The sequence below is a fragment of the Lampetra fluviatilis genome, chromosome 13 (genome assembly GCF_964198595.1).
Source record: "Lampetra fluviatilis chromosome 13, kcLamFluv1.1, whole genome shotgun sequence".
In the NCBI taxonomy this organism is placed as follows: Eukaryota; Metazoa; Chordata; class Hyperoartia; order Petromyzontiformes; family Petromyzontidae; genus Lampetra; species Lampetra fluviatilis.
In genome coordinates, this window is record NC_136287.1 from 5,583,811 (window position 1) to 5,597,200 (window position 13,390).

The 13,390-nt window shown below is 45.0% G+C and overlaps 1 protein-coding gene across 4 annotated transcripts in view; it reads left to right on the forward strand.

Annotated features, from left to right (window-relative positions):
• The first annotated feature begins 337 nt into the window (after positions 1 to 337).
• Positions 338 to 13,390, forward strand: part of FRMD3 (FERM domain containing 3) — a 62,703-nt gene continuing 49,650 nt past the window's right edge. For 3 of the 4 annotated variants that reach the window (XM_078862137.1, XM_078862139.1, XM_078862140.1), the window contains exons 1-2: positions 338 to 436; positions 1,719 to 1,958. In XM_078862137.1, coding sequence (XP_078718263.1) covers positions 1,830 to 1,958 — 129 coding nt within the window. In that variant the 5' untranslated portion in view covers positions 338 to 436; positions 1,719 to 1,829. Of the gene's footprint in view, positions 437 to 616; positions 677 to 1,718; positions 1,959 to 13,390 lie in introns of those variants that run through there. The other variant, XM_078862138.1, reaches the window with a different exon arrangement.

Below are 13,390 nucleotides of genomic sequence, written 5' to 3' on the forward strand. Positions count from 1 at the left end.
TCAAAATATCACTGTCCTGGTCACAAAAGCAAAGTTTGTGGTGTATAATAGCCATTTTATATAGTTTTTAGGCATAAGCAATTACGAAATAACACTTACCACCCAGGAACAAAAATTGTGTTCCATAGTGTAATCAAAGTGCCGCATAACCTCAGCGAAACGAGGATGGCTCTCGCCTTACTTTCAACGGCACGAAACAGCAAAGCTGCCACGCCAAGTGCCCTTGGCTGCACACATCCCGTTCGTGTCCAAGGAGGCGTCATCTGCCGGGCAGATCATCCCCAGCGGAGATGAATACGCGAGCAGGGGGGGCCGTGGGAGGGGGAGGGTGGTGCAGAGGACGAGGAGGAGGAGGATGAGAAGAGCAAGGGAAGCTGCCAGGGCTCTCGCTCCCAGCATCACCCGACAGCGTGCGGCACACGAGAAGGAGGAGCGAGTGAGTGAACGGCCAACCAGGATGTTCGCGCGTCGGTCAGGGGCAAAGACTCTTCATCTCGTGCACAAGGAAGCGCTCCGGTGTGGTATCGTGCGCGCGCGCGCGTGCATCCCCCCCCCGCTGTGAGAACTCTTTGACGTTGTAACGTAACGGGCCTCATTGTTACCGCCGCACGCTGACAATTGATTGTGTTGCATTCGTTGCCGTCGCAGCCCAGATGATGGGGGGCAAGCACCGGTGGTGCGTTGGTCAATTCTGGGCGCACGCGCGCATTCGCGTCCAATTGCACGGGCTGGATGTGTTGTGTATTGTTGGACGTTGTATATGTAGTATAAGGCACGTTGTGTTGAATGGTGGTTGATATGTACACGGCCTGTAAGGAGAGTGATGTTATAACATTGTGTGTGCTGCAATTGTAAAGTGTACTAGCGGCATTGTTTCCTGTGTATCCTGTATTGAACAGTTGGTACAATGTGATATGAAGAATATATATTGCACGGTCTTTTGTCGGCATATGCACTGTGGTAGAGTGTGTTACATAGACACGCGTATTCTGATACGTGTTATGTTCTCTGTACTTATAGTACTGCGTACTATAATGTTTATATCTTAGTACGATATTCTTTAAAAAAAATTGTTACGACTGCGTTCAGAAATCTGATATTTGTTGATGGTTCATATGCACCCCAGCAGTGGATAGATCACGGCTGCTAAGGTAATGATGAATATATCTGATGTATACTGTAGTTCATATGGCAAATTCAGTGCAAAATGTATACGGTGTAAACCATACTGCTATTTATTTTAGACAAACGAGTATATCTCACACAACGTTAAGTCTATGTCGTGTTCCATATATGCAGTACTGCATATTTCATTGTGACAATTACTAGCGGCCGAATGTAGTCATCTGAAGGTAGCATTTTCTTAAATTCTCGGTGGCGTCCACAACAAAATGATCATTGTCGTTTAAGCTGAAGCGTCTCTGCGTCTTTTCAAAGTGCTGCACTGTCGTGGTTACACAACGATTACTTTGATCGCTGTCCATCCCTGGATCTGTCAGCACGTGTCCATGTTCCGCGTGTGCGCTTGAAGCATCCACACTGGGGAGACAAAGGCGGCCGGTGCGTGGGTGCTGGCCACCCACACGCCGTGCCGGCCTTCCGTAGGCGCTCACTGACAAAACACTTTGCCCCAACAGTCTGCGAAAAAACTACGTCGGCGGCGAGGGAGGTGGGGCAAATATTTGTCTCTATGTGCTTTTGTGTGTTGTTGTTGTCAGAGAGGACGTCGAGACGCGCCGGTAAAATGGTCCGGCTGTAGGTGCTGCTGCGCTTGACGGAGCCGTTTTAATGAGGGGGAGATCTGATACTGTGGCCACGAAGCCGAGCCAATGCTGCGCCTCCGTCTGCCCGGAGCTGCCAAGGCTCAGCAGCAGCAACAGCAGCAGCAACATCAACCCAGCGAGATCCACTGCACAGTCCGTCTGCTGGACCATTCAGAACTCACCTGCTTCATACAGGTATGGGGGACTGCTCCCACTCCCCCATCTCTCCTCTGACAATGCACCCAATTGCACAGGTTTCCCCCTCCACGTACAGGGTAAACAGGTAAACAAAAATGCAGCCGTACAATGATGACACGCTCACAACACTGCTGTGTTGGAAAGGCCTCCACCAGGAGGAGCTCTAGAGAGTATATCTACATGGTATTTATTGTCTATACTTTTCCATACTGGCCGGATATTTAAGAAGCGTGGCATCATTGTTTCAACTTTTGTGCCGGGAGTTCAAACTGATGACCTCTCTGCATTACAAGCGCGACACCTTTTGTGCCGTGGCAGCATCCCCAGGCAAGGGATGTCTGCCACAAACGGGGGTTACCTGTACGGTACAGATGCTGGGGCTATGGTCAGTTCAAAAGGCATGTGCCCAATTCCATCAGACCTCAAGCTAAGCAGGGATGTGAGCCTGCATCGCGCTTGGATAGGAGACCGCTGTTCACAAAAGCAGTCGTCACAGTCGAGGACAATTCAGCAAAATACTTTGTTCTGCCTTCCCCTACTCTTCACGAAGCCGCACAGACTAGAATTGTTGAGCACAGTCGAATAACCCCCCACGACCCACACGCAGTGGAGATGTCCTCATCCAGCAGTGTGTACGTAGACGATGGGGGCATGGTCCAAACACAACTCGCATGCGTGTGAGATGTATGAGGGCTACACATTACACAGTGCGCACATCCCCTGTGGTGGTCCTGTGATTTTACTCACAAGCCGTTTGTCAATCCACTACTGGGTGAAGGCCTCCCAATGCCTTGTGAGTCAGAGAGGTCCTTTGACCATATTTCTCCACGCCAGTGGCGGGGATCAGAGTACTGGTTAGATATCACTCGTCACCGATGTTCGCTGTGGCTGGGGACTGAACTCAGGTCAACGGGTTCAACAACTGTGCTGCTTCTCCCTATAAACACACATGTTACGATGTATGTGAAACATGTTGTAAAGTTGCATGCAGTTACTCGATTATTTTATTAACTTTGTAGCTATGAGCATAATGAAAACATGCACTCTGATGTTTCGTTTCCAGTAGACATTCATAGCAACAATTTTCTGCGGTAATAATGAGCTTACAAACGTTTTATTTTAACGGGCAATGTTTCGTGGTTTTTCTTTGCACACATTGTATATCGTATCGTAGAAATGTTTTTCAAAAAACGCATTCGAAACGTTTTTTTGTACAGAACACAGGGTGCGGAGTGCATTTCCAGTGTCTAATCTTGCCACTTGTAGACAGCCATTCGGATCAATACTCAATTCCATCCTCGCGTTTATACAGCAGGCCCAAGTGGGCACCGGCAAATGACGTGTCGGAAAAAAACACCTTTTTTAAAACCGGTGCACCATTCATGCACCGATCGGCATGAAATGATCACCGTGGTGGTCACAATTCTCTCGGGAATTTTTTTTTAAATGTTCGCACATTTGAGGGCATGGCGTATCGGCCTACGTCTAACATTTATCGTGCGCACATCTCGGTGTGTAGGTGTCCTCACTGGAATTTGTTTTATTGACCTGGCAGATGCATTGAAGTGCTGCTGCAGGGGTCTAAGAAGGTGGGAGGTAGCAGGAGGGACTTTTCATTCTTGTTAGCGGGCTTTCGTCCGCTGACAGCTCCATCATAAATGGTTGTGTGTGTGTGTATATCGCATGTGCACCCAGTCTGTAGGCAGGCACACGTAGCATCTCAAATTCCTAGGCATGTGTCCTGTATCGTAAATGTGTGTCCAGTGATTTAACATAAGGATGAATTCGTGACGAATTTATTTCAAAGAGTGGTTATTTATCCAAAAGGTAAACATTTATAAAAAAAAACAAATTTGGTATAACTTTGTTGAAATAATATTTTTTTGTTACAATTGTATATGCCTTTGAAGTAGGCGATAGTCGTGATTGCAAAATGTAGCGTCGTTAACTCATTATAAATAACTTGTAGGTTAAGCCCACATGCATATACTGTACATGCATTTAATTCCACGTGTGCTTTTTTCTATAAAATACGAACCTCAGCTGGCACTGAATGTGCTCGTTGAGAATCCGAGTTAAGTAGGTCACTTGACTCCCTCACTCCATTAGCGTCTTCGGTGCCATGGCAGATTGAATTAATCTTACGTGTCAATTTTGACTTTAAACTTTCGTGACTGCAGGAATTCATATTCTTTGTTTTTTTTTCTGATGACGACCGCTTGTGTTGCGATCGAAACATCGTGGTTGTTTTTTTTTATATTTTTTTATTGAAAGAACCAATAATAAGTCTACATTATAGACTGCCAGTACGCTCACTCAGTTTAATAACAATTGATACAGCCTACATTACAGACTGCCAATACGTTCACCAGCTTAAAAACCAGGCTACAGTCTACATTATAGACTGCCAGTACACTCACCCAGCTTAATAACCATTGCTACAGTCTACATTATAGACTACCAGTACACTCTCCAAACTTAAGAACCAGGCTACAATCTACATTATAGACTGCCAGTACACTCACCCAGCTTAATAACCATTGCTACAGTCTACATTATAAACTACCAGTACACTCTCCAAACTTAAGAACCAGGCTACAATCTACATTATAGACTGGCAGTACACTCACCCAGCTTAATAACCATTGCTACAGTCTACATTATAGACTACCAGTACACTCACCAAACTTAATAACCATTGCTACAGTCTACATTATAGACTACCAGTACACTCACCAAACTTAATAACCAGGCTACAGTCTACATTAGAGATTGCCAGTACACTCACTCCGATTAATAACCAGGCTACAGTCTACATTAGTGTTTTTTTTCATTATTATTCACTTCATGGGTTTTTTTTATCTACGTGACTTTACCGAAACAACCAAAGAATATGAATCTTACGTGTCTTTTTTTAGATAAACATCAATGCAAGCACCGGGTTATGGAATTATCCTTGCCAGGTTGTCACGCTTCTGCCGTGGAAGCAGTTAGGCTACGGAACAACCAGGACACGATAAACACGGGATCTTTTTTTTACATAAGAGTGAAAGTTATTGGAATGTAAATTTTTAATAATGGCATACCCTACACAACAAAAATTCAAAGGCAAATGCTTTTTTTAATTAGTTTTTGTTTATCTCTAAATGATAACATCTTCTGCAATATTTTTTTTTCAACAACTGTGAGTCGAAGACTTGTTAAAATATGTCCTAAATTACAGCTTCTTCACAATCTGTGTTTTGTACAGGAATTGTAAATTGTACTTGCTTAAAGTTCTGTGCATTGAAGTAATTGTTGAAAAGTAGACGGTGCTGTATGTGAGTTGCTAACTCAAAAACAGAGACCTATGAAGTGGTAAAACGCATGTTAACGCTAACCAATGATAGAGCAGGCATGGAATATTATAGCAATTTAAGTGGATCAGCTCTGCGATTATGATGTCTGTGTTATCTTGTCAGAGAAGCATTGCCAATTTTTAGGTATATGTATCTATAAAGAAAGCGAAATACCAATTTAAAATAAGATTGTCAGTAATATATTTGAGAAAACATTACGGAGTACAAATTTCTGGATGAATTCAAACGTTTGTATTGATAAACAAATGGCATACAATAGAAGACAAATTTTGATAAATTATAGACATTTGAGTACTAACAATGTTGAAAAGTGAAACAATACGTGTCTGACAATATGCAGTTTATTATGGGACTTTTTTTTGCCAGTATGAAAACTAGAAACAGGTGTTAAGATGTTCCAACACCAAATTTTTACCTTTTTCAAGGAATCAAGTGCATTAACCATACGTACTTGTGGTGAACATACATACAAACAAACATGCTATTTAAAATAAGTTTGACTCTGGTGTAGGCCAATCCGTTTCAAAGACAATTATATTATCAGAGCATGTTTGTTTGCATGTACACCACAAGTACATGTGGTTAATGCAGACATTATTCCTTGCCAAAAGTTAAAAATTTGGTGTTTGAACATTTGAACACCTGTTTTGTTGCCAGAAAGAGTAAAACCTATTCTTGTGTTTCATAATATGAACTATAATTGTAGCCCTGCTAATGCCACCCAATACAGCAAATACATTTACAACCAAATTTGATATTATACATTTTAAACATTGACTGTCTGATTGAAATCAGGCGACAGCATGAAACACATCTGGCACTGGTGCTGCTTACATATATATTCTGGCTCTAAAAACACGATATAATTAGTTTCGTGATAAAAATAGTAGCAGTAGCAATAGACATTTATTTTTGGCCAGGTGAACGCCCATTGAGGTGGGGGAGCGGTGGCGCAGTGGTTTTCGCACTGCGCTATGAGCCGGGCAACCTGAATAAGATTATTGGCCACGGATAAAATCCGGGGAGAGTGATATCTCAACGGGTCTTTGGTCACCCAAGCCACACTGACCAGCGTAGTGAAGTATGCTCAAAGATCCGCAGGGGCTCGCGCAGCGTGTGGTGCCTTCATCATAGCCTGTAAAAATATGACCCCATTGAGACCAGAAATCTCTTTTTAAAAGGAAAACTACATACATGTATGTTCAGAAAAAAACGGCACATTTTTCTTATTCTTGGTTCTTTCGGTAAAGTCACGTAGAAGGGAAGTAATACAATAATAAAAATAAAACATAATGAAATAATTCTCACGACGTTTCGGTCTGAAATTCAGACGCTGTCGCCTCGACAGACCTGCTTTTCACCTGAGGACGGCTGCTTGCGTTGTGGGCGAAACGTCGTGAGAATTATTTTATTATGTTTTATTTTTATTACTTCCCTTCTACGTGACTTTACCGAAAGAACCAAGAAGATGAATCCCTGCAGTCACGAAAGCTTTAAATCGAAATACAGCACATTTTTTCAAGATCTGTGAAGCAAACAATGCATACAAATCTACAAATGCCATCTTAAAGAGTTTCCAGTGCATAAATTAACATGAAATAATGAAATAAAAAATAACAAAGATAATTCTGTAGGATTCATGCAGCTGTACGTTGTGTTTTCATGTTGTACCTCGCGTTGATGTCATCGATTCAATCATCACACGGTACAAACCCAACAACACATCAGACAGTTCAGCATACATGGCAGTACCACGTGTGCGGCACAACATTAACTTAAATGGTTTACCTTGTTAAAATGTTGACAGCCAAATGTTACTCTCATTACAGCAACTGATTTTTGGTATTTTTCGGTAGTATGTGAAAAACAGCACTGTTTAAAAAAAATTACTTCTCTGTAGCATTGGGCTTTAAATTAACATGCTTTAACCTAAAAGTGCAATTCGGCGCTAAATGGGTGACAATGCTAATGCCGTTGTTTTATTAAGTGGTAAATGTGTTTTTCCCAAAATCAATGTGTACTGTTCCAATGGACCAATTCACTGTTTATGAGATAAGTAACTGTAGAAGAATTTATTTGCTGTCAAATACTGTAATTCTTTAAAAAACACACACACACACTACGGAGTAATGTTATCAAGTAGATTCATACGAAAAATCGAGCCAGTTGAACAATATGCAAAACAAAATAGTTGTATTAACATATTTCTTTAAATTGTGAAAAATGTGTTGGTACATTGTCTGCAGAGGGCATTGATCTCATACGTAACTTACGGTAGATTTTTACCTTCGTAAAGACAAAAATATATTTGTGTAAAATTTTTACAGAAATATGTCAATTCACTCCTGGATGAAGGCCTCCCCGTGCTGTGTCACTCATGGAGGTCAATTGATCATACTTCCCCACAATCTGTACGCCGGTGAGGGTGGCTTTGTGAAGGAGAGTGCCCAGGACTGATGCACACGTCAATTGCGACTGGTCTTAGTCATGGCCGGAAATCGCGCTGATGTCATTGGGTTCTTTGCGCAGTGCACGAACCACTGCACTATCACTCGATCCTAGTTCAGTATGTCTAGACTAAATAGTTACCATGAAGCAAAAACAATCGATCTCTACCCAAAAAATGAAGTCTACCACATTTAAGAATGCAGTGATTGTGCCGACCTCATTCAGTTATCTCATAAATTATAATACAGTAGTTTAGATGTATATTCTTCTTCTTAATGGGACAGTTTTTTTGTATATTTTTTACCCTGTTACTTAATTTTGCAGTAGCATTTCATTGAGGTAATCACATCTGAGGAAAATTGCACATTAATAGGACAATTAATGGTAAGGCACCCGCAACGGAAATGCAATGCTTCGGGTTTCTGATCCAATTATCTTATCTTTAGCGATATAGTCGCGTTTCATTTGTATTCTATGTAAATTGTGTGAGTTTAATCAGCCATAATTGACGCTAGAGTGGGTATGTAAGACACACTAGCATCATAAATATAACCACTTTATATGTAATCTATGAAATTCTCGAATTTGGAATACGGTATAGTGAAAATACACTGATTCATACATTTTGATAAAACATCTGCAATTAAATAATAATACGAACGTACAAATGTGCTCTTCCAGGAAGATTGTGAAAATTTTAACATTTCTTCCTGTGCCAATTAACCTGCCGAAACGCATACCAAATATGGGCATGCTTTTACAAGTTTGCAACTACGAATTTGACATAACACCCCCCAGTATAAATGGGCATGCCACAGCCCCCTTTAGCTGAGGCCCTTCCACCAGCAGTGATTTGAGCAAGCAATTGCAGGGTTGCACCTTTAACCTCACCCTGTATTGTAAGCCTTCCCCTTTTGCACCGGCCATTCCATCCCCCCCACCAGAGATTAATCTGAACACAAGACAAATGCATCATTTTAAAAACCTCAACTTTTTTACTCAATTGATTGCAAAATTTATGAAGAGGTTATTAAAATGCGTCTTGGAAAAATGTTCGGTACTTTTTTTCATACACGCTATTCACATTGTTCTCACAACGTCTGCAACTCATTATTACTGCAAAATATATATTTAAAAAAACGATCATTCATGCCACTACTGGCAGAACAGCATCTACTTGAGGGAGTGCTAGAGAGCCCCCCTAGAGGGTAGTAGGCCTCCCCTTCCACACTGGTCCACTGCTCAGACATCTTGAAAGGTGCGGGAGTTCCCACACTTTACCACACCACAACACGTGACCTACCTATCGACTAACTGCAGTGTACCAATTTATACTGCTGGGTGGATAGAGACCGGGGGGGTATTTAAGAAACTTGCACCATTGTTTCAACTGTGTGCACCAAGAGATTGAACCAGCAACCTCCAAACTGGCAAGTCAAGTGTGAGAACCATTCACGAATTTATAACATCTTTAACCATTTACCGTTCCGAGACATCTGCAAGTTGCAGGGTGGGTCCCGTTCACCACCTGAATCTCGCAACGCGCAAGCGGTTAGCATTATTTCTTTTTGGCATAGTGCTGTTGTTTTTAAAGACATTGTACTGTACTCACCACAGCGAACTGTAGCGACACGACCACACTCTGATAGCTGGCGCCAAATTGTGCCACACACCCTCCCACATGGCTTAAATTAAACTAAAATAACTTTATCGGTACGTCTTCTAACCTGAAGACATACCGAAAAAGTTATTCAATTTTTTATTCCGATTCCAACTGATGACGTACATGTACGTCATCCCGATGACGTCATCCCGATGACATACATGTAAAACGCAGTGGCTGTAAATGAGAAGCTTGGCGACTGCCTCTCTCGTGGAAGTTGTGAGCCTTAAGATTGGTGCGACCCGCAGCTGCACGGGGTTGCTGGTCATTTATTTAGGTAACGTCCGCTTACCGTTGTCCAAAAATAACATGTCATTTTTGCTTAGAACGCCCACTTCACATGGGCATAACTTGTACCACATGGGTATTATTTTCCCATAATCGTTGCTTGGTTATGCATGATACTCTATTTACTGGACTATTGAATTGCTATTTTCGTTTTTATTTCTTCTAAATTGAATGTTCAATAATTATGTACATATTTGAGCATGGCACATACAATGCGGGAACAACTCTTGTGAGCTACACAGCACAACCGGGAAACCCACAGTAATATTAGGCCAGTTTAATTTCATAATTATTTTTATTCAAGAAAAGTAAATGGGCTCGCAGCAACACATTGCTCAATGGAGTGGCAGTTAAAGGAGCAACACTTCTGAAAATTACGTCCATGTGGAGATGGAGTGAGGAAATCAATGAACTCATCTTGTGTGCAGGATCTAGGTAGATTGTTGCATTACAGGACAGCTAGCGATGGTGACGGATTGGCGAGGAATTCATTCGGCAGTGGATGCTGCTTTATGGCTGCTGATGATGAATTATTCTATTTTTGAGGGTCAAACATGACAGCAAGAATTGATAACGAATAGCAAGATGTGCTGCCCCAACAATGCAGGTCACCGCGTGTCTGTTTGCAAACAAAAAAAACAACCCATGCATAGACACGGTTAATGGGGGAGGGGCAGGTGGCTGTACGAGTGATTGCACAGTGCAGCAGGCCCATGCACAAATATAATTACCAGCGCGAGCAATATCTGCCTCTGTACCGACAACGGAAGGAGGTGTTCATGTCACGTGTCTTGACATTGGTCGGTGAGCCGTGCACAGGAGGTGTCACGGCCGAGTACAATGCAACGGTGAAGGTTGAAATCCACTGGCTCTTCATGCGCGAGAGCTTAAATAATGTACAGCCATCATCGTCATGATCGATCCACTGCTGGATGAAGGCTTCTCTCGGCCACTACCACCTCTCATAGTCCTGCTATGTACTAATACACTCAGCAGCAGCACACAATCTGAATTATTCCAGTCAATAAAAATGTGTTTATTATTTGTTTTCAAAGGGCCCATTTGTATATTGTATATGGGAATTAGTTCAATCGCCCCAATGGGACACGTTTCAAAGATTGAGGATGGCTGCGGAATGTTATTTTCTTGAAATAGCTGTTGAAGGAGAATAATACAAATCTGCTACATACAAAATAGGCATTTAGGGATGCATCTCCAGAGACATTTTTTCAAATGCGTGGATTTTTCTACGGGTCCTCCGGTTTTCCCCTCCACATTTAGAAACATGCTTTTAGAGTATTTCGCTGCTATAAATTTCCACATGACAAGCCGATTCATTGGGCTATCATTTGTGGCCAGGTCGCTTCTGAAAAAGGGCTATATAGCTCAGTGGGCCTTTCTTGGTAAAATAAAAAATAGTTTTTTTTTAAATTGCTGTATCCCCGTTGTTGATGCAAGCCTGTTTTGATTGTACAGCGGATGTAATCGTGAGCATTGGGATGCTTGATTTACTAGAAAATGCCACCCCCCCCCCACCCATCGATGAAAAACTTGCAGCCACGGAGAGCTCCGTGAAAATGTGGAGACAGAAGAGGACTGCATGAACAGATATTTTTTGTGATACTGCATCGGCGATGGTGCGCAAGCTCAGGATGCTCGTCAATAACACCGTTCCTCAAGAGGAATACATATGTAATGCGGGCGTAAACGGCTTCGCGGATATGACGTCATGGGGGGGAGGAGTTAGGTCACGTGTGAGAGAGGGGTGAGGTCTTAAGGGAGAGATACCGGAAGAGACGGGAGAGTGTGGGAGACAGAGTTAGAGTGAGGCCACGCAGGGCGGAGGTCGAGGAGTGGCGAGATCGCCACACACACGGGGGAGTAAGACTTGGCACCGTCGGCCAGCGGTGACCAAGCGCGGAGGAACGACGGGCAGCGGTGGAGCTGCAGTGAGGGCAGGGGTGGAGCTGCAGTGAGGGCAGCCGGAGGACTGCACAGGGGATCTGCAGCAGAGCTGCAGAGGTGTGGAGGCTACGGGAGCGAGAGCAGTTATGGAGCTGCCAAGGGGAGAGCTCTGAGCGAGGGCCGTGTGGGAAAAGTGTAAGAACCCGAATAAAGGACAACGGAGACAGACCCAGGATCGAGTCCTTTATTACACTGGTGTCAGAAGTGAAACGGCATGTCAGAACAGCTCAGAAGAAAGAATATTCCTGCGCCATCATCTGCTACATCATCCGACGACGACGACCTTCCTCGGGCGGTCGACCTGCCTGCGATGGAGGAGGAGATCCGTGCGGGAACAAGTGCGGGTCCGGGAGTCCAAGATGTCGCCGCGTCGGTGGACCCGTCTGCACCAAAGGACGTGGATTGGCGATGGAGGCAGATGGCGGCGCAGCTGGAGACGCTGAAAATCGTGCTCGCACAATTGTGCGAGCTCGTCACGCCGAGGACGGCGTTGGGGAGAGCCGATGGAGGTCCGCAGGTCGCTGCCTTGCCTCCGCTGTCGGCGCCATTGGCCACGCGGCAAGAAGACGCCATCTTGGGCGTGGCAGGAGAAGAACGGCGGGAAGCCGCCATCTTGCGCTCTCCGCGGCGAGAGGCCGCCATCTTGAACACGTTGCGATGCGACGCCATTTTGAATATGCCGCCTGGTGAGTCATCGGCTGAGGACGGTGCAACAAGGAGTCGCAGTCGTCATCTCACGACCGTCAAAGAATTCTCCATCGGGGGCGATTGGAGTGCTTTCGCCTGCAGATTTCTGGCGGCGGTACGCTCAGCAAGGTGGACGGACGCTGAGGCATTGAAGGTTTTACCGACTCTTCTCGATGACGAGTCGGTGAGATTCTTCCGCTCCATAAAGGCAGAGAAGAAGAAAACATTGAGAGGAGTTTTCGACGAGATGGCAGATGCATATGAGCCACCGGATGATGCTCATCACCGGTTTGTTCAACGTCAGCGAGCACCCGAGGAGTCGCCGGTGGCATACAGGGGTGCGGTATTGGAGTTGGCCATGGCTGCATACCCGGAGACGGAGCCTGACCTGCTCGAACCTCTCATCTTGGGTAAGATGCTCGAGCTGTCCCGGGATTTGGGGATTCCTATGCCGGTGTGTGGCCACGAAAAGCTTACGTCCCGGGCGGCCGCTAAATGTCTTGATGCCCAGTTCAACCTGCGCCGTTGGAAGCAAGTCACGGCATGGACGGGGGGGCCCATCGTCGAGGGAGGTGCCACGGGTTGGGATCCCAAGAAGGCGGTGTACGTTCCTGACGGGGGGGGCCCGCAGGAGCTGACAGCCGCCTCTGCTCAGTGGTCGGCCCGCAGTACGCTGGGCCCGCGATCTGCGCCACCGCCACGGGAGCGTCGGGATGGGGTGCCTGCGGTGCGGCACAACAACATCGACTTTCTTCCGCTGCGGCCGTAAAGGCCATTACGCCAGGGACTGCTGGGCCCGCGTCCTGGGTCCGCCCCAGCAGGAGGCCTCGTCAGCGGACGTGCCACGGAAGGATCCTCCAGGACAGGCAAGTCGGTGCGCACCAGACACCCGGCAAGGCTTGACACCTCACTCATCACCGTTGTCGTGCGATCCGGGTGTTGTTAATAACGGGGGGAGGCCATCGACTGGGCCACGTCGCTCGGTAACGCAGTGGCGTAAATTGGCACGGCGGGTCGTC